The sequence below is a fragment of the Nuphar pumila genome, chromosome 13 (genome assembly GCF_984573655.1).
Source record: "Nuphar pumila chromosome 13, dmNupPumi1.hap1.1, whole genome shotgun sequence".
Classification (NCBI taxonomy): domain Eukaryota; kingdom Viridiplantae; phylum Streptophyta; class Magnoliopsida; order Nymphaeales; family Nymphaeaceae; genus Nuphar; species Nuphar pumila.
The window spans coordinates 64,779,098-64,800,134 of record NC_143261.1 but is presented as its reverse complement, the minus strand read 5'-3'; the positions used below and the strand labels follow the sequence as shown (position 1 = coordinate 64,800,134).

General features: G+C 38.3%; 1 protein-coding gene across 3 annotated transcripts; it reads right to left on the bottom strand.

Annotated features, from left to right (window-relative positions):
- Window positions 1-13,995: 13,995 nt before the first annotated feature.
- Window positions 13,996-20,110, bottom strand: LOC149818533 (ABC transporter C family member 3-like). 3 transcript variants are annotated; one of them, XM_089985670.1, is made up of 10 exons: window positions 17,580-20,057; window positions 17,108-17,194; window positions 16,358-17,014; window positions 16,115-16,279; window positions 15,642-15,936; window positions 15,308-15,522; window positions 14,928-15,233; window positions 14,785-14,848; window positions 14,465-14,704; window positions 13,996-14,380 (listed from the first exon to the last, which is right to left on the bottom strand). In XM_089985670.1, exons 1-10 carry the CDS (start codon window positions 19,893-19,895, stop codon window positions 14,265-14,267), a joined length of 4,461 nt encoding a protein of 1,486 aa, XP_089841796.1. In that variant the 5' UTR covers window positions 19,896-20,057; the 3' UTR covers window positions 13,996-14,264. The 3 variants fall into 3 exon arrangements, with proteins under 3 accessions (XP_089841796.1, XP_089841797.1, XP_089841798.1); XM_089985671.1 differs by lacking the exons at window positions 13,996-14,380; window positions 14,785-14,848 and having other exon boundaries at window positions 14,568-14,704; window positions 17,580-20,106; XM_089985672.1 differs by lacking the exons at window positions 13,996-14,380; window positions 14,465-14,704; window positions 14,785-14,848 and having other exon boundaries at window positions 14,996-15,233; window positions 15,312-15,522; window positions 17,580-20,110.
- Window positions 20,111-21,037: the final 927 nt, after the last annotated feature.

The window sequence follows — 21,037 nt, the reverse complement described above, 5'->3', positions numbered from 1 at the left end:
ATATTTCCAGTTGTTTATTTTGCAAAGAATAGCAGCGCAATTGTTGTAACTCCAGCGACGACTCAAACCCTAGTAATGGGATATTATTTCAATTGTCTACCAAAATTCTCAACAAATATCTTCCTCCAACCCAATTTCTTTCAAAAGCCTAATCATCAGTTCTGCCTTGTAGAGAGCACCAGTGACATTCAGAAGAATATTTGTGATATTCGATGGTTCATACAAGGTCCGGAAAGAAAACCACATCAGTTGAAGGCATCGCGTACTCAGTCGCGTCAGAAGAGGAAATGGACTCACCCCGTAGTCAGGGTCAGCAAGCAGAGGATGACGTGGATCCCCAGATGTACGTCATGTTCAAGAAAATGATGACCAAGATGCTGGCAGAGCAAGCTGAAGCCAGTACTGAGTAGACTCAGACCAAGCAGAAGGATAGGGATCACACGGCCAGAAATGTGAAAATCAGTAAAAAGCAGAATCATCATGAGGAAATGTCTGATGAGTCAGAAACAGTAGATGATACTGACAAAGAATATGAAAACAAGCAAGAATTCAAAAGGTCAACTCAGGGGCAAGGGTCGGCTTACAAATCCAAGAATCAGTCTGTTGACAACCCTACGCAGTCACAACTCAAAGACGTAATGAAAATGGTCAAAGATCTGCAAGCTCGTGACAAAGGCAAAAGGGTCTTTACAAGCGAAGACTTTTATGATGGACTAGATGGGGATGATGATCTTGATAATCTCCCCAAGAAATTTATCAAGTTTGATGGTTCGGGCGATCCAAAAGCGTATCTCGCCCTATTCTTCGCAGAGTGTTCCAGGTTCAAGAGGAATAATCGTGCCTTATTTCTCTGCTTCCCTCGCAGCTTGGAGGGTATCGCGGCAAAGTGGTATTCAGAGCATATCAACCCGATAGAGCTGAAAGAGTTCGATAAAGTGGTCAATTTATTTATTGAGCGCTTTCTATTCAATGCTGAAGCACTCCCGACTCTCAGTCATCTTTGCGGCCTCAAGCAGAAAGAAAATGAGAAGGCCCGAGATTTTATCCACCGATGGAGGTCAACTTGCAATAAGATGAGAGACCCGATATCAGAAGGGCATGCATTGTCACTAATCTTGAATAATTTTTCACAACCCTTGAAAGGTCTCATTTCCACGGCACCGTAAAAAACCTTCATCGAACTGACAGAACGAGCCGAGTGGCTCGAGCTAAGCATGGAAAATGGAGTTTATGAAGGCTTCATCTTTACACAAGGTAACAATCAGAGTGAGCAGAAGAAGAAGGCTCACTTCACTCTTTCTGCCAATGATAGCAAAAGCAACAAGAAAAATCATGATCACTATTCAGAGGGATCCAAGGGCCAAAAAGGAAAGTTCTCCAACAATGATAGGCCTCTTCAATCTAGTCCTCAGCATAAAGAGAAAGATCAAGAAAAGCCTAAGCGCAAGGATTGGAGTACGGATCGAAAGTTCACCCCTCTGGACCAAACACTAGAGAGTGTTCTGGAATACATGCTTGCAAAAGATATGATCCGTTTACCTAAAGCAGTTGATCCCGCAACAATCATGAGCAGATTCAAAGAAAGATTTTGCAAATTTCATCGGGCAGTAGGGCATGACACTGAGAATTGTTTCATCCTGAAAAATATCATTCAAGATTGCATCGACAAGAATATCCTTATTGAAGATGAGGAAAATACCAGTCGACCATCCTGAGCAAGTTTTCTAAAAATTGACAATGTCGAGACTATGTCACTTTCATCATTTTGTCATTTTGAAGGGGCAATGTAGTCTCAGTTCTTCTATCAATTTGTTATTTCCTTCTTCAATGCATTAATAAATTTGTCAATCTTCCTTATGGCCTGGCGTTATCTTTTATATTCCTCATTTGCAAATGTTTAAATGTCTTCTTATAAGGGGTAACCTTTTTCAAAGTGCCTCTCTGATCAACTAAGAAGCTCATTGTCAGATTTTACCTCGTTATCCTCAGAGAATTCTCATCAAATATCAATTACTTATCCTTTCTTATTCCCCCATTACACTGGGGCATTACTTTGAAAATTGTCTTCAAAACTTTTTGTATGTAGGCAGGATCAAACAAATCTCCCATTTTGCACGCATGTGCACCCATTTATATCATTTTACATACATTTGCATTCATCAGCATTCATTCTCATTCATCTGCATTTGCATCAAGCTTCCCCGCTCAGGAGAAGGGGTTAATCCTGAAAACAGGCTTTGAAAAGCTAACTATGATGGTCCATTCAAATCATGAACCAAGAATTTTTATTTTCCAAATTCAAAACCCATAAGTTGAACCCTTCCTTCTTAAATTGTGATCCTTAGGTTAAATCCCTATGGAATTGATAGTTCGTAGGTTGAACCCCTACAGAGTCAATGTGATTTGTAGGTTGAACGCCTGTCGAACCAATACGGCTCATAGGTTGAACCCCTTTCGAACCAATCTTGTTCTCAAAATTTCGATCTGTAGGTTGAAGTCTTACTAATCCCCGGTTCTTAGGTTGAACTCCTTCGGAACTAATCCCATTTGCCAAAAATTTTGATCTATAGGTTGAAGTCCTCCTGATCCGATATTCTTTACAGTCCTTAGGTCGAACTCCTTTTGGATTGGTATTTTTTAGATATATGATTTGTAGGTTGAAGTCCTCCTGATCCACGTTCTTAGGCTGAATTCCTACAGAACCCATGTTGTTCCCAGTGAACCAATGTCGCTCTCAATTGAACCAATGTCGTTCTTAGGCTGAATCCCTATTGAACCCATGTCGTTCCCAGTGAACCAATGTCGTTCTCAATTGAACCAATGTCGTTCTTAGCATGAATCTCTATTGAACCCATGTCGTTCCCAGTGAACCAATGCCGTTCTCAATTGAACCAATGTCGTTCTTAGGCTGAATCCCTATCGAACCCATGTCGTTCCCAATGAATCAATGTCGTTCTCAATTGAACCAATGTCGTTCTTAGGCTGAATCCCTATTGAACCCATGTCGTTCCCAGTGAACCAATGTCGTTCTCAATTGAACCAATGTCGTTCTTAGGCTGAATCCCTATTGAACCCATGTCGTTCCCAGTGAACCAATGTCGTTCTCAATAGAACCAATGTCGTTCTTAGGCTGAATCCCTATTGAACCCATGTCGTTCCCAGTGAACCAATGTCGTTCTCAATAGAACCAATGTCGTTCTTAGGCTGAATCTCTATTGAACCCATGTCGTTTCCAGTGAACCAATGCCGTTCTAAATTGAACCAATGTCGTTCTTAGGCTGAATCCCTATTGAACCCATGTTGTTCCCAGTGAACCAATGTCATTCTCAATTGAACCAATGTCGTTCTTAGGCTGAATCCCTACAGAACCCATGTCGTTCCAAGTGAACCAATGTCGTTCTCAATTGAACCAATGTCGTTCTTAGGCTGAATACCTATCGAACTCATGTTGTTCCCAGTGAACCAATGTCATTCTCAATTGAACCAATGTCGTTCTTAGGATGAATCCCTACAGAACCCATGTCGCTCCCAGTAGACCAATTCACAATTTCGATCTCCAGGTCATCCAATATCCTATTTCCAATTTCTGAGTCTCTCCTTCAGGGAAGAGAGGAGTAATTCCTGATTCCAAATTCTAAATCTTCTCCTTTGGGGAAAGGAGAAGAGAAATTCTGTCATGGATATGTTGCGTTGTGCTTCGAATGCTCGCTTTCACAAAGGATTTCAAGAAAATCTTGCCAATTCGTCACTAAATATTTGTTGATTTCAAAAATCTTTATTGCACAAAATTATTACCTCAGAATACCCTCAGTATTACTTCCGAAAGGACAAAGCTTTCGCAAAAAAGGATTCAAAGTTCAAAATCTTACTATTGGCCAACCAAAAGGATGAAGAATAAATCCGCGATATGGCCAGCAAAGAAAATTCAATGTTGTTGCAAAGCCATGAGTGATTGATATTGATCGCAGTCAATGGCACACTTTTTAAGATCATTCTTGGAAAATAAAAGCAGTCGAAATATCCTGAGTGATACAGAAAAATCCACTCAATCTCCATGTCTCCTCAATCACCTAAGCTGCAATTAAATATCTGCAAAAGGGATCTCTCAACTGTCGTCAAGATGAAGGCGAATTAGACGAGTCGACCCCCGGGGTCAAAGAAGATTTGGATCATCTCCAAGATGACGGAGTTTGTGACGGATCCTTCCAGGGAAAGTCCAGAGCACCGTCGAGATGAAGGCGAGTGTGATGAGCCTACCGACAAACCCTAAAAGATATTTAATTTCAGCTATCATCAAGAGATTCCCAACCAATGAGCCAATAACCGTCAATATAATCTCTGAGAGAAAAGAAGGATCGGAACATCTCTGAGATGAAGAAGTTTGTGACGTACCCTTCCAAAAAATAAAGAGAAAAAGCTAGGACATCTCCAAAATGAAGGATGATGTAATTCCCGAAAAATCCAAAAGAGCTCCAATTCTATCAAAAAGAGTGCAGAAAGATCATCATGAGAAAAGAATCCCAGGATATAAGACTGTCGAATCTATCAAGAATCTTATTTAATTTTGTGAAATTCTTTTATCAATATCCTTTCACCAATAGCTCTCGCAATATCAAGAATATATTCTTTTTCGCTCATATCAAGGAAATTGATAGCTTCCTTGAGAGAAAGTCAATGGCAATGATATTTAAATTCAAATCTTGATTCTACGGAGTTAAGCCCAGTCGGAAGTAATACTTCAGGTAGACAAGAGGGAATATTTTTCATATATATGCTTATCATTCTTGAATTAACCACGATTTTTATCTTATTGGCAATCTTTTCAAGTTATCCCGACATGAAGTGAGAGCTTGATGTCTATTTTGATGTATCCAGGCGTTGTTGTTATCCCTTTTAGGATCGAATGATGGGAGTCATCCAAGATCCTTCCCTTTTTGTTTTAATTTGAGCGCCTGGGCTCTCAGATTAGCACACTTCCTTGTGTTCCCCACTGTCCCACCATAGACAGTCCCCGTTCAGGTTAAGGGTTAAACCTGAATTTTCTGCAAAATGGTCATCTGTCTTAAAAGCCATTCAGTCTCAGCGATGAGACGTCCAAGATCAACCCCTTTTCAAGCTTTAGGGAACCCCCTTTCTTCCTTTTGCAAACCCCTCTCGGATTTATTGTGCAAAATTCGAAGGTCCCATCATGGTTTCTTCATTCGAGGACTCCGTATATCGTCCCCTTTCAGGTTAAGGGTTAAGCCTGAGCCTCGTTTTTCCACGAGGTATTGTCCTCTTTCAGGTTAAGGGTTAAGCCTGAGCCTCGTTTTTCCACGAGGTATCGTCCCCTTTCAGGTTAAGGGTTAAGCCTGAGCCTCGTTTTTCCATGAGGTATCGTCCCCTTTCAGGTTAAGGGTTAAGCCTGAGCCTCGTTTTTCCACGAGGTATTGTCCCCTTTCAGGTTAAGGGTTAAGCCTGAGCCTCGTTTTTCCACGAGGTATCGTCCCCTTTCAGGTTAAGGGTTAAGCCTGAGCCTCGTTTTTCCACGAGGTATCGTCCCCTTTCAGGTTAAGGGTTAAGCCTGAGCCTCATTTTTCCACGAGGTATTGTCCCCTTTCAGGTTAAGGGTTAAGCCTGAGCCTCATTTTTCCATGAGGTATCATCCCCTTTCAGGTCAAGGGGTTAAACCTGAGCCTCATTCTGATGAGGTATTTCATTTGTCGTCCCATCCAGGTTAAGGGCTAAGCCTGGGCCTCATTTCGATGAGGTGAATCTTCTTCTTTATTCTTTATGCTATATCTACCACCATCATTTGAACTAATTCTTTCATACCCAGTCAAATTCATCTAACTGGGGCATATTTATAGTCTGAATTTGGTGTGTTTTTCTTTGCCACTAAGCTCGGCTTACAACCGGCTTAGTAGCAAAGAGGGGCATCTGTAAACATCCCAAATTTTCACCCTTATCCAGTGCTTACATTTCATGTGTCATTGCTTATCATTGCATGAATTCAGCATATCATTGCATTGCATAGCATAGCATTGCATGTCATTACATCTCATCTTCGAGATCCCACACTTCTGTTTTCAAAATATTTAATCTAGATTTGAGTTTTAAAACTTTTCTTTCAAAAATCAATTTTAAAACCTGGGTTTTTAATCAACATTGTGTCATTTGCCAACCCCTAGGACCTTATATTTTGAAGTATTTTCTCATAAAACAATCTGGATTCATTTCAAACTCAATTTCAATTGATTTCAATTCTCAGATGAGACCCATTTAGGTGGTGTCACTTCTGGATTTCTTCATTTATCAAAAATTTTAGAGTCCTAATTGGATCAGGACTCTTTTTTCAGAGTCCTAGTCGGATCAAAACTCTACTTTTTACTACCTTTTTACCTGTTTTCGGAGAAAACCTTTTAAAATCTTTTGTTTTGGCCAAAATTTTAGAGTCCTAGTTGGATCAGGACTCTTTTTCAAGAGTCCAGTCAGATCAGGACTCTTCTTCAGAGTTTCAATTGGATTGAGACTCTAATCTTTTACAGCTATTTTTATCCATTTTCAATCAAATCTTTCAAAATATTTCAAAATGAGTCAGAAACTCAGAGTTTCAGTCAAAGCAGGACTCTGTTCAGAGAGTCCTAGTTGGATCGGGACTCTGATCCTGATTTCAATTTTGAGATAATCTTTCAGAAATCATTCAATATACCAAAACTATTACACTTTTATCAAAGAATTTCAAAATTCTGAGATTTTATCTCAGAGTCCTGATCAAATCAGGACTCTACCCCAGAGTCCTGATCGAAGTAGGACTCTATCCAAAATTGATTTTTATACTTCATTTTCACTAGTTTTCAAAAGCTTTACCCAAATTTCATCATTTGCTTATCAGAAAACTAAAATTCTTAGAGTTCTAATTGAATCAGGACTCTTTCTCAGAGTCCTAATCAGATCAAGACTCTGAACCAAAACTTCAATTTCATCCTGCTTTAACTGTTTTTCAAAATCCTCCCATTTGTTTTTTAAAAAAAATCCAAAAATCTGAGAGTCCTAGTTCAATCAGGACTCTGTCCTCAAAGTCTCAGTTGAATCAGAACTCTATTTTATTCTAGTATTCGTTATTGTTTTCACTGTTTTGACAAGTTCTTTCATCTGTTTTTCAGAAAATACCAAAAAAATCTAGAGTTTCAGTCCGATCAGAACTCTATCCCAGAGTCCTAGTCCAGTCAGGAGTCTGTTTTTATTTCATTTTTATTGTTTTTAAAATTTAGGTCATTTTACATAGTCCAGTAGGACTCTATTTTAGAGGTCAGTCGAGTTAGGAGTCTACCCCTGACTGTGTTTTTTTGACTTATTTCGTTAGTTTTTGATAAAATCTTTCGAAAACTCTTTCATTTGAATTCTAAAATCTAAAATCTCAGAATCCTAAGAGTTCAGGACTCTAACTCGGAGTTCCAGTTCGCTTGATACCCTATTTTCAAAGATCTTGAATTTCAAATACTGATTTTAACCCCTTTTCAAAACCATTTTCAGTGTTTATTTCAAAAATTTTCAAAACTCGATGTGGGCCCACTCAGTTGGCACCATATCCAGAGGAGTTATGACTTGGTTAGAACCCTATGCCATTTCAAAAATTCTAAATTTAAGATTGCTTTTGAAAATCCTTTTAAAAACTCCTTCAATTTCAAGTTTTAAAATCGTTTTTTGAAAAACTCAAGTAGGGCCCACTCGGGGTGGCGCCATATTTGAGTAAGTCAGGGATAGACTAGGGTTAGTCAGTGTCTTGGTTAGTGTTAGGGGTTTAGAAGAGTTAATATCATTTTGAAAACCCATTTTGAAGTTTAGTTTTTAAAACTAGTGTTTTTAAAGGTTTTTAAAAAACCAAATGTCGAAGATGCCAAGTGGCATCACATTTGGGGGTTTTCTAGGTTTAGTTAGGGGCTAATTAGGGATTAATTAGAGTCCCACCTAGGCTATAATTCTCCAAAAAATCGTTGCCCCCTTTATTGGATTTATTAGAAAGAGTTCTAAAAAAATAAAACTCCTTAATTAACCCTAATTAAGGAGGTTTTGAAAACCTATAAATAGGGGACTTCAAGAGGTCAAAAAGAGCTCTTTTTCTCTCAAATTTTTGTGGGTTATCTCTCCTCTCCAGCACCTCCACCTTCCTCCACTGCAGCTGCAGCCCCAAGGTGAGTTTATTTAATATTATTTTATTAGTTTTTATGATTTTTCAATAGATTTCACCATAGAAACTCTTGTGTTCATGGATTTAACCATGGATTTCATCCAAGAACCCAAAAATCGACCCAAGAAGATTATCTAACTCAGTTTGAGGGTGATTTCAAGGATTCTAATCCATTAGAATCGATGAGAGGCACGTTTTTCATGTTCTTAATCGACGAAACGTGAGATTTACCCATTAAATGGGTTAAATCCATGATTTCAAAGGTGAAAGCAAATTCCAGCCATGGATTCCCTGTATTTTATTTTTTTATTTGCTTATTCATGTTTATTACACGTTTTCCAGCATAGAAATCATTTTTATTTTACTGTTTTAGTGTTTATTTTATTGTTTTTCATTAGTTAATGCATGTTTTCTCAAGTTTATTAGATTTCTGTGTGTTTTTAGTTTAGAACAGAAAAGTGCATGTTGTTTCGGATTGAAATATGTATTGTTAATTTATGATTTTGTTATATGTGATGCATGCATATGTGATTAAACTACTATAAAAAAATCAGAGATTTTGGACTTCGAGAACCCTGTCAGAAAAATCAGACATCAAGTCGGGTTTTTAAAACTTTAAAATCGTTGTTAAAATCAAGAGGGTAACTTGCTGTGGTGATATTTTTCTCATCCTATATTCGATTTTAGATCTGTAAAGTGCCATGGATTCACATTAATTAGATCTATCTACTGTGAAATTTTCAGAATTTTTTATTACTGTTTAGTATTTTTCCTCTGTCAGAGACTCTGATTTTCAATTTAAAACTCGTTAGGGTTTACCAAAACCCTAATCAGACTTGTGTTGTTTATAAATCCCAAACCACAGATCTGATTCATGATCTGTAAAAAGTGAGTATTGTTATTTTTCTATAAACTATTCACTGTTAAAATCTCAGATATTTTGAATGAGTACTGCTATTTATCCCAGAATTTTCAATTGAAAGTATCAGTTAGGACCAAAGTTAAAATCAATATATTCAAGTCCGGATTTTCGGATGGGGATCTCCCTGGTTTTAAAGGCTTTTTCAGATCTGTAAAAAGGAAAAGTTTTGTTTTCCTGTCTATTTGTTTTCTGTAAAATTTCATAGATTTCCATGGATGTTTGACCCCTGGTTCGGGTCTTGGACTGAGGCTGGTTGGTGAACTAGGTTAAAAATAGCATATTTTTAGAGTTTGATGCTATTTTCAGATTAATTTAATGCCAAAAAAATATTTTTATAATTCTAATTTGATATTAGGGTTATAACAAGTGCAGGTACCAATTTTGAGGATTTTTAGAATCCGTTTGATGCTTGAATGGTTTGAATTGCAAAACAGGGTACCCGAAGAATTCCAAAACACTGCAAAAATCACAAAATTTGTGATATTCTTGGATTTTTGTGTATAAGCATATATTTTTAGGGTTTAATCATGTTCATAATCATATTAGGATACTTTAGGTTAAATTTGATGTTCATTTGATTTCATTTAGTGCATAAAACCTAAGTTTTACCAAAATATTTTCTAAAAACCCTGATTTCAAGGCAATAGTCTTGCTATCGGGGGCAATTTGGTCATTTGACCTAAATTTCGAAATCTCTAACCCTAATTTTCATATTTTTAATCATTTCACATCATATTTAGTTTGATTTATCATTATTTGTATTCCAAAACTTGCATTTTACCAAATATCTTTCTGAAAACCCTAATTTCAAGGCCATAGTCTTGTTATTAGGGGTATTTTGGTCATTTTGACCCCAATTTCGAAATTTCATATCTTATCTTCCTTATTTATTCAATCTTATTTCATATTTTATCAATTTTGATTTAAGAGAATCATGGCAAAAAGGCTTATATCTAGCAAAATCCAGTAATTTCTAGATATTACTGGATAAACCTAGAAAAGCCAACATATCATTACTAACAAAGTTTTCTAGTTTTGCAGGTACATTAAAGATTTTAATTTCATGTATTTAAATTTCAATAGTGATGTAAACTAAATTAAACTTTGGAATAAGAATTTACATTTTCTGCTTAGCTTAGGCAGCATTGCATATAGTTTATTTTTTTAAATAATGTTAATGTGTGATGGATGATGATTCATGCATATTCAAACTCACTATGGTCTACACGAATGGCACATACACTAGCTTTTATGAAGTTTATAAACTTGGTGGAATTCGTATTTATGGCCATAGTCAGAATATGAAGGATATCTAGATTTATGATCTTCACATTAGCCACATTCAGCCTACACTCTTAGGCTAACTTCAAAAATGCACTGCATTTCTTAAAAATACAAAAAGTATTTCTCAATTCCTCAAATCCATATTCATTCATTTCATGCATTTGCCAATTCCAATTCAAATCTCAATTCAAAGAAGTTCATTTTCTCAAAATCTTCTAAGTCTTATTCAAAAATCGATTTTCTCAAAATATTGATTTGCCAATGATATTTCAAGTATTTCCCAAGTTCCAAATTCGATTTTTCTAAGTTATATTTTCAATTTCAAAGTTTGAATTCAAAGAAATCGAGTTTTTTTCAAAGTTATTTCACATTTCTCAAAATCGATTTTCACAAAATCCTTATATTTCTTCAGAACTCGATTTTCACTTTCTCAGATACAATATCTCAACCATGATTCACGATTTTCCAAGTGTTATCTTTTCCAAGAATCTTCCAAATATTTTCCAATCTTTGAAGCAAACATCATGTTTTCAAATGTGCATTTTTAGAAATTCATAGCACATACCTGATTCTTTGTGCATTTAGAAATTAGAATATGGTTTAGACAAGTTGAACAAAGCAAAGCATTTGATTGATCCTTGGTTCAATTACCCCTGGTAAAGGCACCAGGAACGGTTGAATCTCATACCGACAGGCGAGTCCCATTCTTCGGAATAATCTCGCATTTTAAAAACGGAGGCGAGTTATTTTCAAAATCTTTTTCAAAGGTCAGTTTGACTCGCAAAAAGTTAAAAAAAAATTGATGATAACAGTCAATCATTGATTTCTGAATCGCCAAAATGTCCTCACACAATAGGATTTTAGTGGGATTTTAGTGTGGATCTTGACTAAATGAATGATTTAGATAACATCTATGGAGCCTGATTTGATCAAAACAACCTGCGTCACTGAAATCCCAAGGGGTATGAAGATAGGGATGAGTGTAACCAATTTGAGGAATAAATGATGCACTGCAATTCCAAAGTGATGTAATGCAAAGCGAATTCATCTCTCTCTCTCTCTCTCTCTCTCTCTCTCTCTCTCTCTCTCTCTCTCTACATTGCATGCGATGGAACACATCCATGTTGGTTACCCAAGCCGAGGAGAAAGGGACGCCTTTTTGGGTGTCCAAAAGGAGCACCCATGGATTTTTACGACAAGGGGATGGAACCAATTAAGACATGGTCTAACATGTCACCTCTTGGCTGTGGGACCCTAGTGACACTACCGAACATACACGGACACGCAGACATGGACACTGACACGTCATCTATTATTTTAACTGTTCTAATAATTTTTAATACTTTTTAGTATTACTTCTAATAAAAATGTTTTAATAAAATATCTTAAAATAGTATTTTATTTATTAAAATTCTCTGTATTTTCATCTCATTTTTCCAAAAAAAAACTTGGAACCCACATCACGTGTCGATTTATCCATGAATCATTGTGACATAGGCTTCTCCCCATCATCAGGAAAGTACTTAGAAACATTAACATCATTACCCACTTCTTCTTGCACAGCCTATAAGGCTTCAAATTTCAAAATGGTTCTAACGTCCCTTATGGGTAGTCTTAGTTAGGAACCCAGATTTTACATGATTTCTTTTTACCAACAGGCTGCCCCACCCATCTCCAAGCTGTTTATCAGCATTGCTCGCTAAGGGCTTACGCTTAGGACAGCGTTCAGCACCATGAGTCGTGCTTTCATAAAATGCTCTTATAGGGGGTCTAGAGCCTATTCAAATATTTTCTTTTAGACCTCCCCTGAATATGCCTATCAAGACAGGTTCAAATCAATGTGCTTAGGTCCTCAAACTCGACTTGATATTTTTGGATGAATCCTTTTTGTCTCAAATTCTTCTTATCTGTGTTATGGAAAGGGTTCAAACCTTTTCAAGAGTTTTCTTTCCAAACTCTATTTAAACTGGTGTTCCGTAGCATTGCTCGCTCTAATGATACCACTAGATTGCTTCACCTTCAAGGTGAGCAGTGGCACATCCTAAATTACTTTCATGGAGGATTCTTTGGTTTACATAGTATTGTTTTGTCTTGTACAACCAATCATGAGGATATTTTCTCAAAAATATAGGAAAAAAAATTTCATCGACCACAAAAGAGAGAAGCGAAGGTTGAAAGTTCTCAAACTGAATTCAAAATCTCTCGAGCGTCAACCGAGGATGAAATTGTGCACCTATTTTTCCTCGTGATTTTTTATGCCTCCACCATCGATGTTGATATTCCGAAGCAGGATGGCATCTTGCACCATCTAGGTAAAGTTGACTACACTAGTCTCTAAGGTAGTCATTCAGTTTGGATAGTTTCAAGTTTTGAGTTGGTGTTTTTCGCGAATGGATTCAAGGTTTCAATGGTCAATTCATAGGTTTGGTCTTGGAGATTTCTAAGTCACAGACAGCAAGTCACAGACGGCCATTTTTTCTTATGCCACTTTAGGTTTATAAGTTTAGGTAGGGTAGGGTAGGTTAGGTTCAGGGATGAGTTAAAAAGTCAATTAAGGTAACATGATATAGGGTTCGGTAAACAATTTGGCATGATCAAATAGTGCAACAAAAAAATCCTAAAAATTAGGAGATGATTCTAAACACCTTATAGAATGAACATGCCAAATTTCAAGGTTAGTAGATTCGTATTTTGGAAAATAAAAATTGAACAAGTTGCAAGTTATGATTGGATTTTTTGCAGGCTGAACTGATTTTATGTAAAAACAGACCTAGATTATAAAATTAATATCTTTGTACAGGTATATGATAAAATCCTGATTTTTTAATGGTCTAATATAGATATCTTAAAGTATTTGGGTCGAAGTTTCAAGTCCAAATAACTAACAGTTTGGGTTAGGGGACTTCCGCAAGTTTGATAAAAAGTTTTCGTCATCAAAAATATTCTAAACAAGTTGGGATTTAAAAGAGGTTAAGGCTTGAGAGAGACTTAGAGAAAAGGTTCCAATGACTTACATGTTTTAGGGTGAGTATACTAAGGATAAGAAAGGGTTTGGTCCATTTGGGGTTGGCCAAAGTTTCTCGTACACTAATGCAGTGTATCCCGGCGTTCAGGAAAGTTGTATCATCAGATCCGACCACGAAATATGTGCACTTGACATATGCATTGAGTTTAGAATTTGAATTTTGGAAAAATTATATTTACCTTGTTTCTTTAATTTTAAAACTTCTCGTAGGCAAAAATTTATTTTCCTATGAGAATTTTCCTTGCTTCCAAATGTGCCCAGGTGGGAAATCCCAATAATCTAATAACTGTGGAATTCAGTTTTACTATCACCCTTGTTAACATGGATAATAGTAAAACTGAACAAAGAAATGGCAGCGAGCACGGTTACAAATCTCATCGATATATTGAAAGTAATAAAAAAAAAAGGATGTTGCAGCTATTTCATACGCTATCATGATGTCATTTAAATGAAAGTATCAGCTTTTATCACAACCTTTATGTTTTTACAAAAAAAAAAAACTGGGGGCAATGTTTAATTATCAACATGCCTTGTCCCATCCACGTCAACGAGAATTGTAAGACATTCTTGTTTCTGTCTAACCTGAACTTGAAGTAGATCTCTTACTGTTGGAGGAAAGAATCCTCTTAAGAAAACCAAAACCACTCGGTACATCAAAAGCATTTCAACATTTTCAAGGGCCTCCTTTCCTCAAGGCAAAGGTGCCCCACGACAGACTCTAATGTATGACTTATAACTTATCTACATTTGCACAAGACATCCTAAAGCAAGGATTGTTATTTACCAAGAATATTTAAGAACATTTTGTAGCTTGCTTGCAATGAATTGCATTGGCAAGCAAACATTTTTTGTATCGAGAACATCTATTTAAGCATCAACTTTGAGCTCGATCTCATTGTGTATTCGTTGACAAGCCTTGCAAATGCAGATGACGCATCCTGCAACAGTTTGCTTGGAAAATCGTATTCAGCAACAACACCTAATCAAAAAGAAAGAAAAATAAGAGAAAACCCAATTGAAGAAAGAAATTCTATTTTGATCATAGTGCTAAATGTTAACAAACCATTATCCAAAACAAGGACCATATCACTGTCCAAAACAGATGGTATGCGGTGAGCTATTGTGAGAATGCTACACTCTGAAAATTGTTGCCTCAGTGTTTGCTGAATTAGGCCATCAGTTGCAGTGTCAACAGAAGCAGTTGCTTCATCAAGCACCAAAATTCTACTTTTCTTCAGTAGCACTCTCCCTAAACAAACGAGCTGCCTTTGTCCCACACTCCAATTCTCTCCATTCTCATTCACTGCAACAACCGGCTGACAAGTAAGGATTTGGAAATAAAATATTACCAGAATAACAGATTTGATACATAAAAATCAAGACCTGCTGTGCCAAGTTTGTGCTCTTTCTGCCTAACCACTTCCCCCAGTTGGCACTTGTCTAAAGCCTAAAGCGACATGAGCAACTGAGAAATCTTAATATGTAACTGAGCAATGATCACAATCACAAAAATGTAACACGGTTACCTCCCAAATTTGTTCATCAGTATATTCTTCAAGAGGGTCAAGATTGGTCCGTATGGTTCCCTCAAACATTGTTGGTTCTTGTGGAATGATGCTTAATCTAGACCTCAGATCATGCAGTCCTATGGTTGAGATGTCAATCCCATCGATTGCAATCTGACCAAATGATGGATCAATGATGCGGAAGAGTGTTTGTACAAGTGTGGATTTTCCACTGCCTGTTCTCCCAACTATACCTGTCTTTGCCCCTCCATGAAAGGTGCATGTGAGACCCTTTAAAACTAGAGGCAGATGTGGGGCATAACGGACCTACACCGAATGCTAAATGTTAGTGCCAACTCCAATTATGAAAACAGCTTGCTATGCAATAAAGGCATTGCTACCTGCAGATCACTGATATCAATTTCTCCATAAGATGGCCAGTTATTGCTTGGTTTGTTTGATTCTATCACAAGAGGAGGCTCGCTAGGAATACAAGTGTATTGCAGTATTCTTTCCACAGAAATCATGCTATTCTCAACATTGCACAAACACCAGATGAAAGCAATTTGCAGCATGTTCAAGTTCAACCCATAGGTCACTGCTAATCCTGCAATGCCTGAGAAAAACAAAACAAAAGAATGCTTTTTGAGAATATGTAGATCTTCATTACCTGCAGCAAATTTCTTAGCTCCTTGAAGAAAAATTTGCTTTTTCCAGAGCTAGGAATGCAGTTACCTGGATCTATTGTCCCTTTGGGCAGCGAGATCAAGAAAACCAAAGAAAAGGCAAAGATGAGAGAAGACAGAAAATCCAAGCGCAAGCAGAGCCACTCTGCTGCAGCAGAAGCATGAAAAATTGGTTTGGAGAAACCATCTATCAGCAGGAGGTTTGTATTCATGAATCTCGACTCTTCATCAAAACTCCTAATGGTGGAGGATCCAGAGATTGATTCTGCAAAATGCTGCAGCATGGGGGCTTTGCACACTCCAACTAGTCGGGATAATTCTCGAGAAGTGGGCAAGTAATATTGCTACCATATTGAAAGCCACAAAAGTCAAAATCAAAAGCAACTATTAGGACTGACAAAACACAAATTCAACATGGATGATCATAAGAGAATAAAATGGAAAAGCCCATTCTTTAAAGAATGTGGAATCACAAGGACAGTTACCACTAGATTACAAAGGATCATACTGAAGCATCATTACCTGCAACCACACACATGCAGAGACCACTGGGAAGATAACAATAAGAACTTGCCATGAAATCTGTGAAATTACTGCCATGCTGCCAAGAATCTCTATAACATAAAAAGCACATGATCCCAGCAACTCAGGAATGGACAAGTCAACTTCACTCTGATCACTTGACACCTGAAGAAAAGAAATAAGATAAACTTGCAGCTAGCTGCGTGGACTATGAAGCTAAGGCAATGGCAAAAATGATCTGACCCTGTTAAGGATACGGGCGGTTGGAGTAGCATCGAAGAATGACATGGGAGAATGAAAAATGCACATATGTAATTTATTGAAGAGTATTGTCGCTGTTTTAAAGGCAACAGTTCCTACGAGCAATGCTATGATCAGGTCACATATCGCGCTGGCCAAGGACAATGCAACATAGACAACAATCAGGGTAAATCCGCTCACAGAAGATGGCTTCTCATCAGAGACTGGTGTCGCCCAAGCCATCCAGTAGTTGCTGCCTATTTGAAGAAGATTAAAGCCAATTTGGATCAATAAAATAAATGGGACAATTGCCCCACCATATGTCGCTGTAATATATTCCCAATATACGGAGAAGCTAACCCTCCCTTTCTCCCGCTCTTCTTCCTGAACAAGCTGGCCTTTTTCCTCCTCTAGTTCCTCCATATTACCAGTCTCATCATCAATCTCACCATCTCCACATATCCCCTGTACGTTGGTTTCCATCTTAGGACATTTGTGCAGGTCATTGACATCAGATACTTGTGAATCATATGCAATGCCAGAGGTTTTGATGGCTGAGAGAGCATGATTGTGAGCACCAACCAGTTCCATAAAGTCAGTTCCAGAGCTTAGAATGCTGTCATAAGGGCCAGATTGTGTGATTTTCCCATCTCTCATAACCTACATTAGAATAACCATGACATTCTTAAACCACCAAAGCCCACATAAGAGATTAGGTCCACAAACAATAAGCATAGATACCAAAGAACTCACCAAAACAAGGTCAGCAGTGGGCAAAAATTCCACTTGATGGGTCACATATATGACTGTTTTTGAACCTAAGAAACCATGCAGACACTCCTGCAAGAGTAATGTTCATCACTTAAGGCCAATAAATTGAACGTGTATGTTGAGTGTTTCAATTACAATATATATATATATATATATATATATATATATATATATATATATATATATATATATATATATATATATATATATATATATATATATATATATATATATATATATATATACCCTTAACAATGAGAAACTTCAAAATCAGTAATATGAGAAAATGAGGAACAAAGAACACAAAAGAGAAACAAAAGAAATAGACAATAATAAGCAGAAAATGTGAAGGCTTTTAACTTCAATTAACAATTTAGTATAAAGGGATTGCCTAAGGTAGACTGATGAAATACTAAACGCAGGAAATCTATAGTTGCCAACAGAGTATACATACATTAAAGAGATGAGTTCCAGTGTGAGCATCTACAGCACTAAAAGGATCATCAAACAAATAAATGTCAGCATCCTGGTAGAGTGCACGTGCAATTTGTACTCTCTGTTTCTGGCCACCACTCAGGTTAATTCCTCTCTCTCCTATAACAGTTTGATCTCCAAAAGGCAGTATTTCTAGGTCCTTTCTTAAATCACAAACATCAAGGACATGTTCATACCTCTCTTTGTCCATCTCTTTACCAAAAAGTATATTATCTTCAATCTTTCCACTCTGTATCCAGGGTGACTGAGCAACGTAGGCTGTTTTTCCACTAAGTCTAGCAGTTCCAGATATCCTTGGAACCTCACCTAAGATGCAAGAAAGCAAACTTGTTTTGCCTGAACCAACGGTTCCACAGACACCAACCTTCATTCCATGATGCACTTTCAAGTTAAGATTTTGCAGAGTAGGAACGACAGAAGATGGATCCCAAGAGAAGACTCCATCAAATATTTCGATTGCCAGCATAGAGGAGTTTTTAGATAACTTCTCAACTGCATCCGGTTGCATATCTTCAAGGCGAAGTAATGACGCGATCCTATCAAGGGAGACTTTAGTTTGAGCGATCATTGAAATAGTGCCTGGCAGATTGTAAATTGGCTCCTGAAGTATCTCAAATGTTGCAAGTGCAGACAGAACCTTGCCAGACCTAAGTGGAATCCCCAGAACCATGCATGACCCGAATGCAGCTGCAGATATGAATATTGGTGCTCCCCGAATAACAAAATTCGTCAATGCTGATGTATAAATACAGTTCTTCAACCAACTTGTTTCAATTTTTCGCAAATACATAACCTTTGACAAGAACCTCATTTCCCAAGCCTGAAGTTTCAGTATCCTCATGTTCCTCAAGATCTCAGAAGTTGCTTTCATCCTCTCATCTTTTGACTCCATAAGCTTATCTTGAAAATCCTCTTGTAGTTTAGCCAATGGGATGTTTGCCAACATAATCACGAAAGCCGCTATCAAAGCAGCAATTGAGGCCAATCCCAAGTTCTTGTACAAGATGGCTAAAGCTAGAATAATTTCAAGAGGCACCACCCACAGATCATGCAGGTACCAACTAAAATCCTCAATCCGATCGGCATCAACACTAATCAAATTTATAATCTCCCCACTAGTATGCGCCTGCCTAGATCGGCTAGAGAGAGAGAGACCCTTCTTATAGATTACAGCATTCAGTGCTGCCCTGTTTCTAATACCAATCTGCCTTGTTATGAAAAGCCAATGCCTCTGGGAGACACTCTGCACCACCTTTGCCAAAAGAAATGCAGAAACCAGAACATAGCCTTCCTGAGTGAATCGCTGGTCGCCGTTGATGTATTGCACCAGTGAATCGATAAGGTAAGGACCAACAAATGAAGAAAGAACATGCAGTAGGCAGAAGAACGCTGTCCACACTACTTCCTTCCAGACAGAAAACAACAACGCCTTCACCAATCTCAATTTCCCTATAGGATCACCAGTTTCTCCCTCCTCTAGCCTACTTCTGAAAACTGAGTAAATATATTTTACACTATCCTTATTAGCAACTTCGGGGATGTCTTCGAGGTCCAATTCTTTCCTGTTCCCAACTGAAAACAAAGGATTCAACCAAGAAAAGGTAAGCAGACTAAGAAATCCTGCACTTGCATATGGTGTGATATTATCAGCAACAACCTTCTTCTCTACAGAACCGTTCAATAAAGGTTCTCTAAGATGGGCCTGTTCATCTTCATCATCAACCCCGGTATACAGAGAAGTAACACAAAGGAGTAACCCAACAAAACTAGATACCAAATCCGCCCAAAGAAAACTACTAGACCTCTTGTAAAAGACTAGATCAATAGCAAAGCCATACAAAGACACGATGAAGAATACCGACCACCACATTCTCAGCAAAACTGGGAACCATTTTCCTGACACCCCAAATCTCAGAAACCCAGAAATCGTGCACCAGGCCACAGTTTGCACCAATAAATCAACTTGCGTAACGATGATTTCAACCGAACTTCCATCCCAATATTTCAAATAATGTAAAACACTCAAACCACCAAACAGAAAACACAAACCCAGGCTACAAACCAGGCTCAATTTATAAAAGAAACCCGAAGGTTTAGACCGATTGGCCCTCGACCACCTTCGTGAAGCCCAGATTGGTATCAATAGAAGTAGGAAAAACAGATGAAAACCCGAAGAAATCGAGTGTCGAAAGAGGGGGGTAAATGGAAGCAACACACCATTATCATCATGGGTACTGCTCAAGCTTAAGAAATGGTGGGCGAGAGTGCTAAACATGATTGGTGTTGACGAGTTAATGGTGGTTTTCCAATGTCAAAAGCAAAGCAGAAGCCAAGAACAAAAAATAACAAGAAACATAAGAAAAGGAGTGGCAACTTATAGTACCAGAGTGACCAACTTCCTTGGTGGCGAAGATTACCATAGTGGTGAGGCTCTTATGGGGTGATTAGGAAGGTGGAATTGTGGGCAAGGTCACAAGAGGCGGCTTGGTTGTTGGTGAAGCGGCCCTAACTGCCACCAAAGGCGTTCTCATTGCCAATGGAACAAGGAAAACTTTTGGAACGTTAAAGTCTACTATGAATGAATGGGAATTCAATGGGGGAAAGAGTACACCATGAAGGGATGTCCTGAATTGTGCCGAGTAACCACTCATCAGAGCCTCAGAGGTTTTACATCTATGAAGGAGGAACGGTTGAGATCTGAAGACACCTCCAATGGTCATGCACGATTGGTTCCCCCTTATTAAAAGAAGAAAAAAGAGGGGTAAATTACAAATAGACGACTAACCTGCGATGAAATTACGTTTGGCCGCTTGAGTTTCCAAAGTTTTAAGATTGGCGCCCAACATATTGGGAAATTGCCCACATCACCGCCTTGCTTACTGTGTCAGATGTGATGTTAAATTGCATTTTTTACCTCTCTCTCTCTCTCTCTCTCTCTCTCTCGATTCGTGCATATCTCGCGCCCGTCTCTCTCTCTCTCTCTGACCCCCTCCTCTTTCCTTTCCCCGTTCTTCTCCTCCTCCTCTTTCCTTTCCCCGTTCGCGGCCTCGCCGGAGCCGCATCGTCGCCAACCCCCTTGCTGGCCGAAGGGCACCACCATTACGGTCTGTCACCGACTCTTCCCTCCGACGTCGTCTTCCCCTTCTTCCTCTGTTCTTTCTTCGCCTTTTTTTCTCCTTCCCCCTGCGTTTCTTCTCTGCTCGAGCGCCGACCGGAGGGCAGCCATTACTTTAACCCTCTTCAGCCGCTGTCAGAGACCAGCGAGGCCGTCCTTCCCCGTTCGCCGCCTGTCTCCACTGCCCCCACCACTGGGGTTTTGTGCATCGCTCCCGCTCGTCGCTCCTCACTCAGAACTCTCTCTTTGTTGGGTGTTCCAGCCACTGTCGAAGCCTTTCCTTCCGCCGGCCGTGAAGCCAG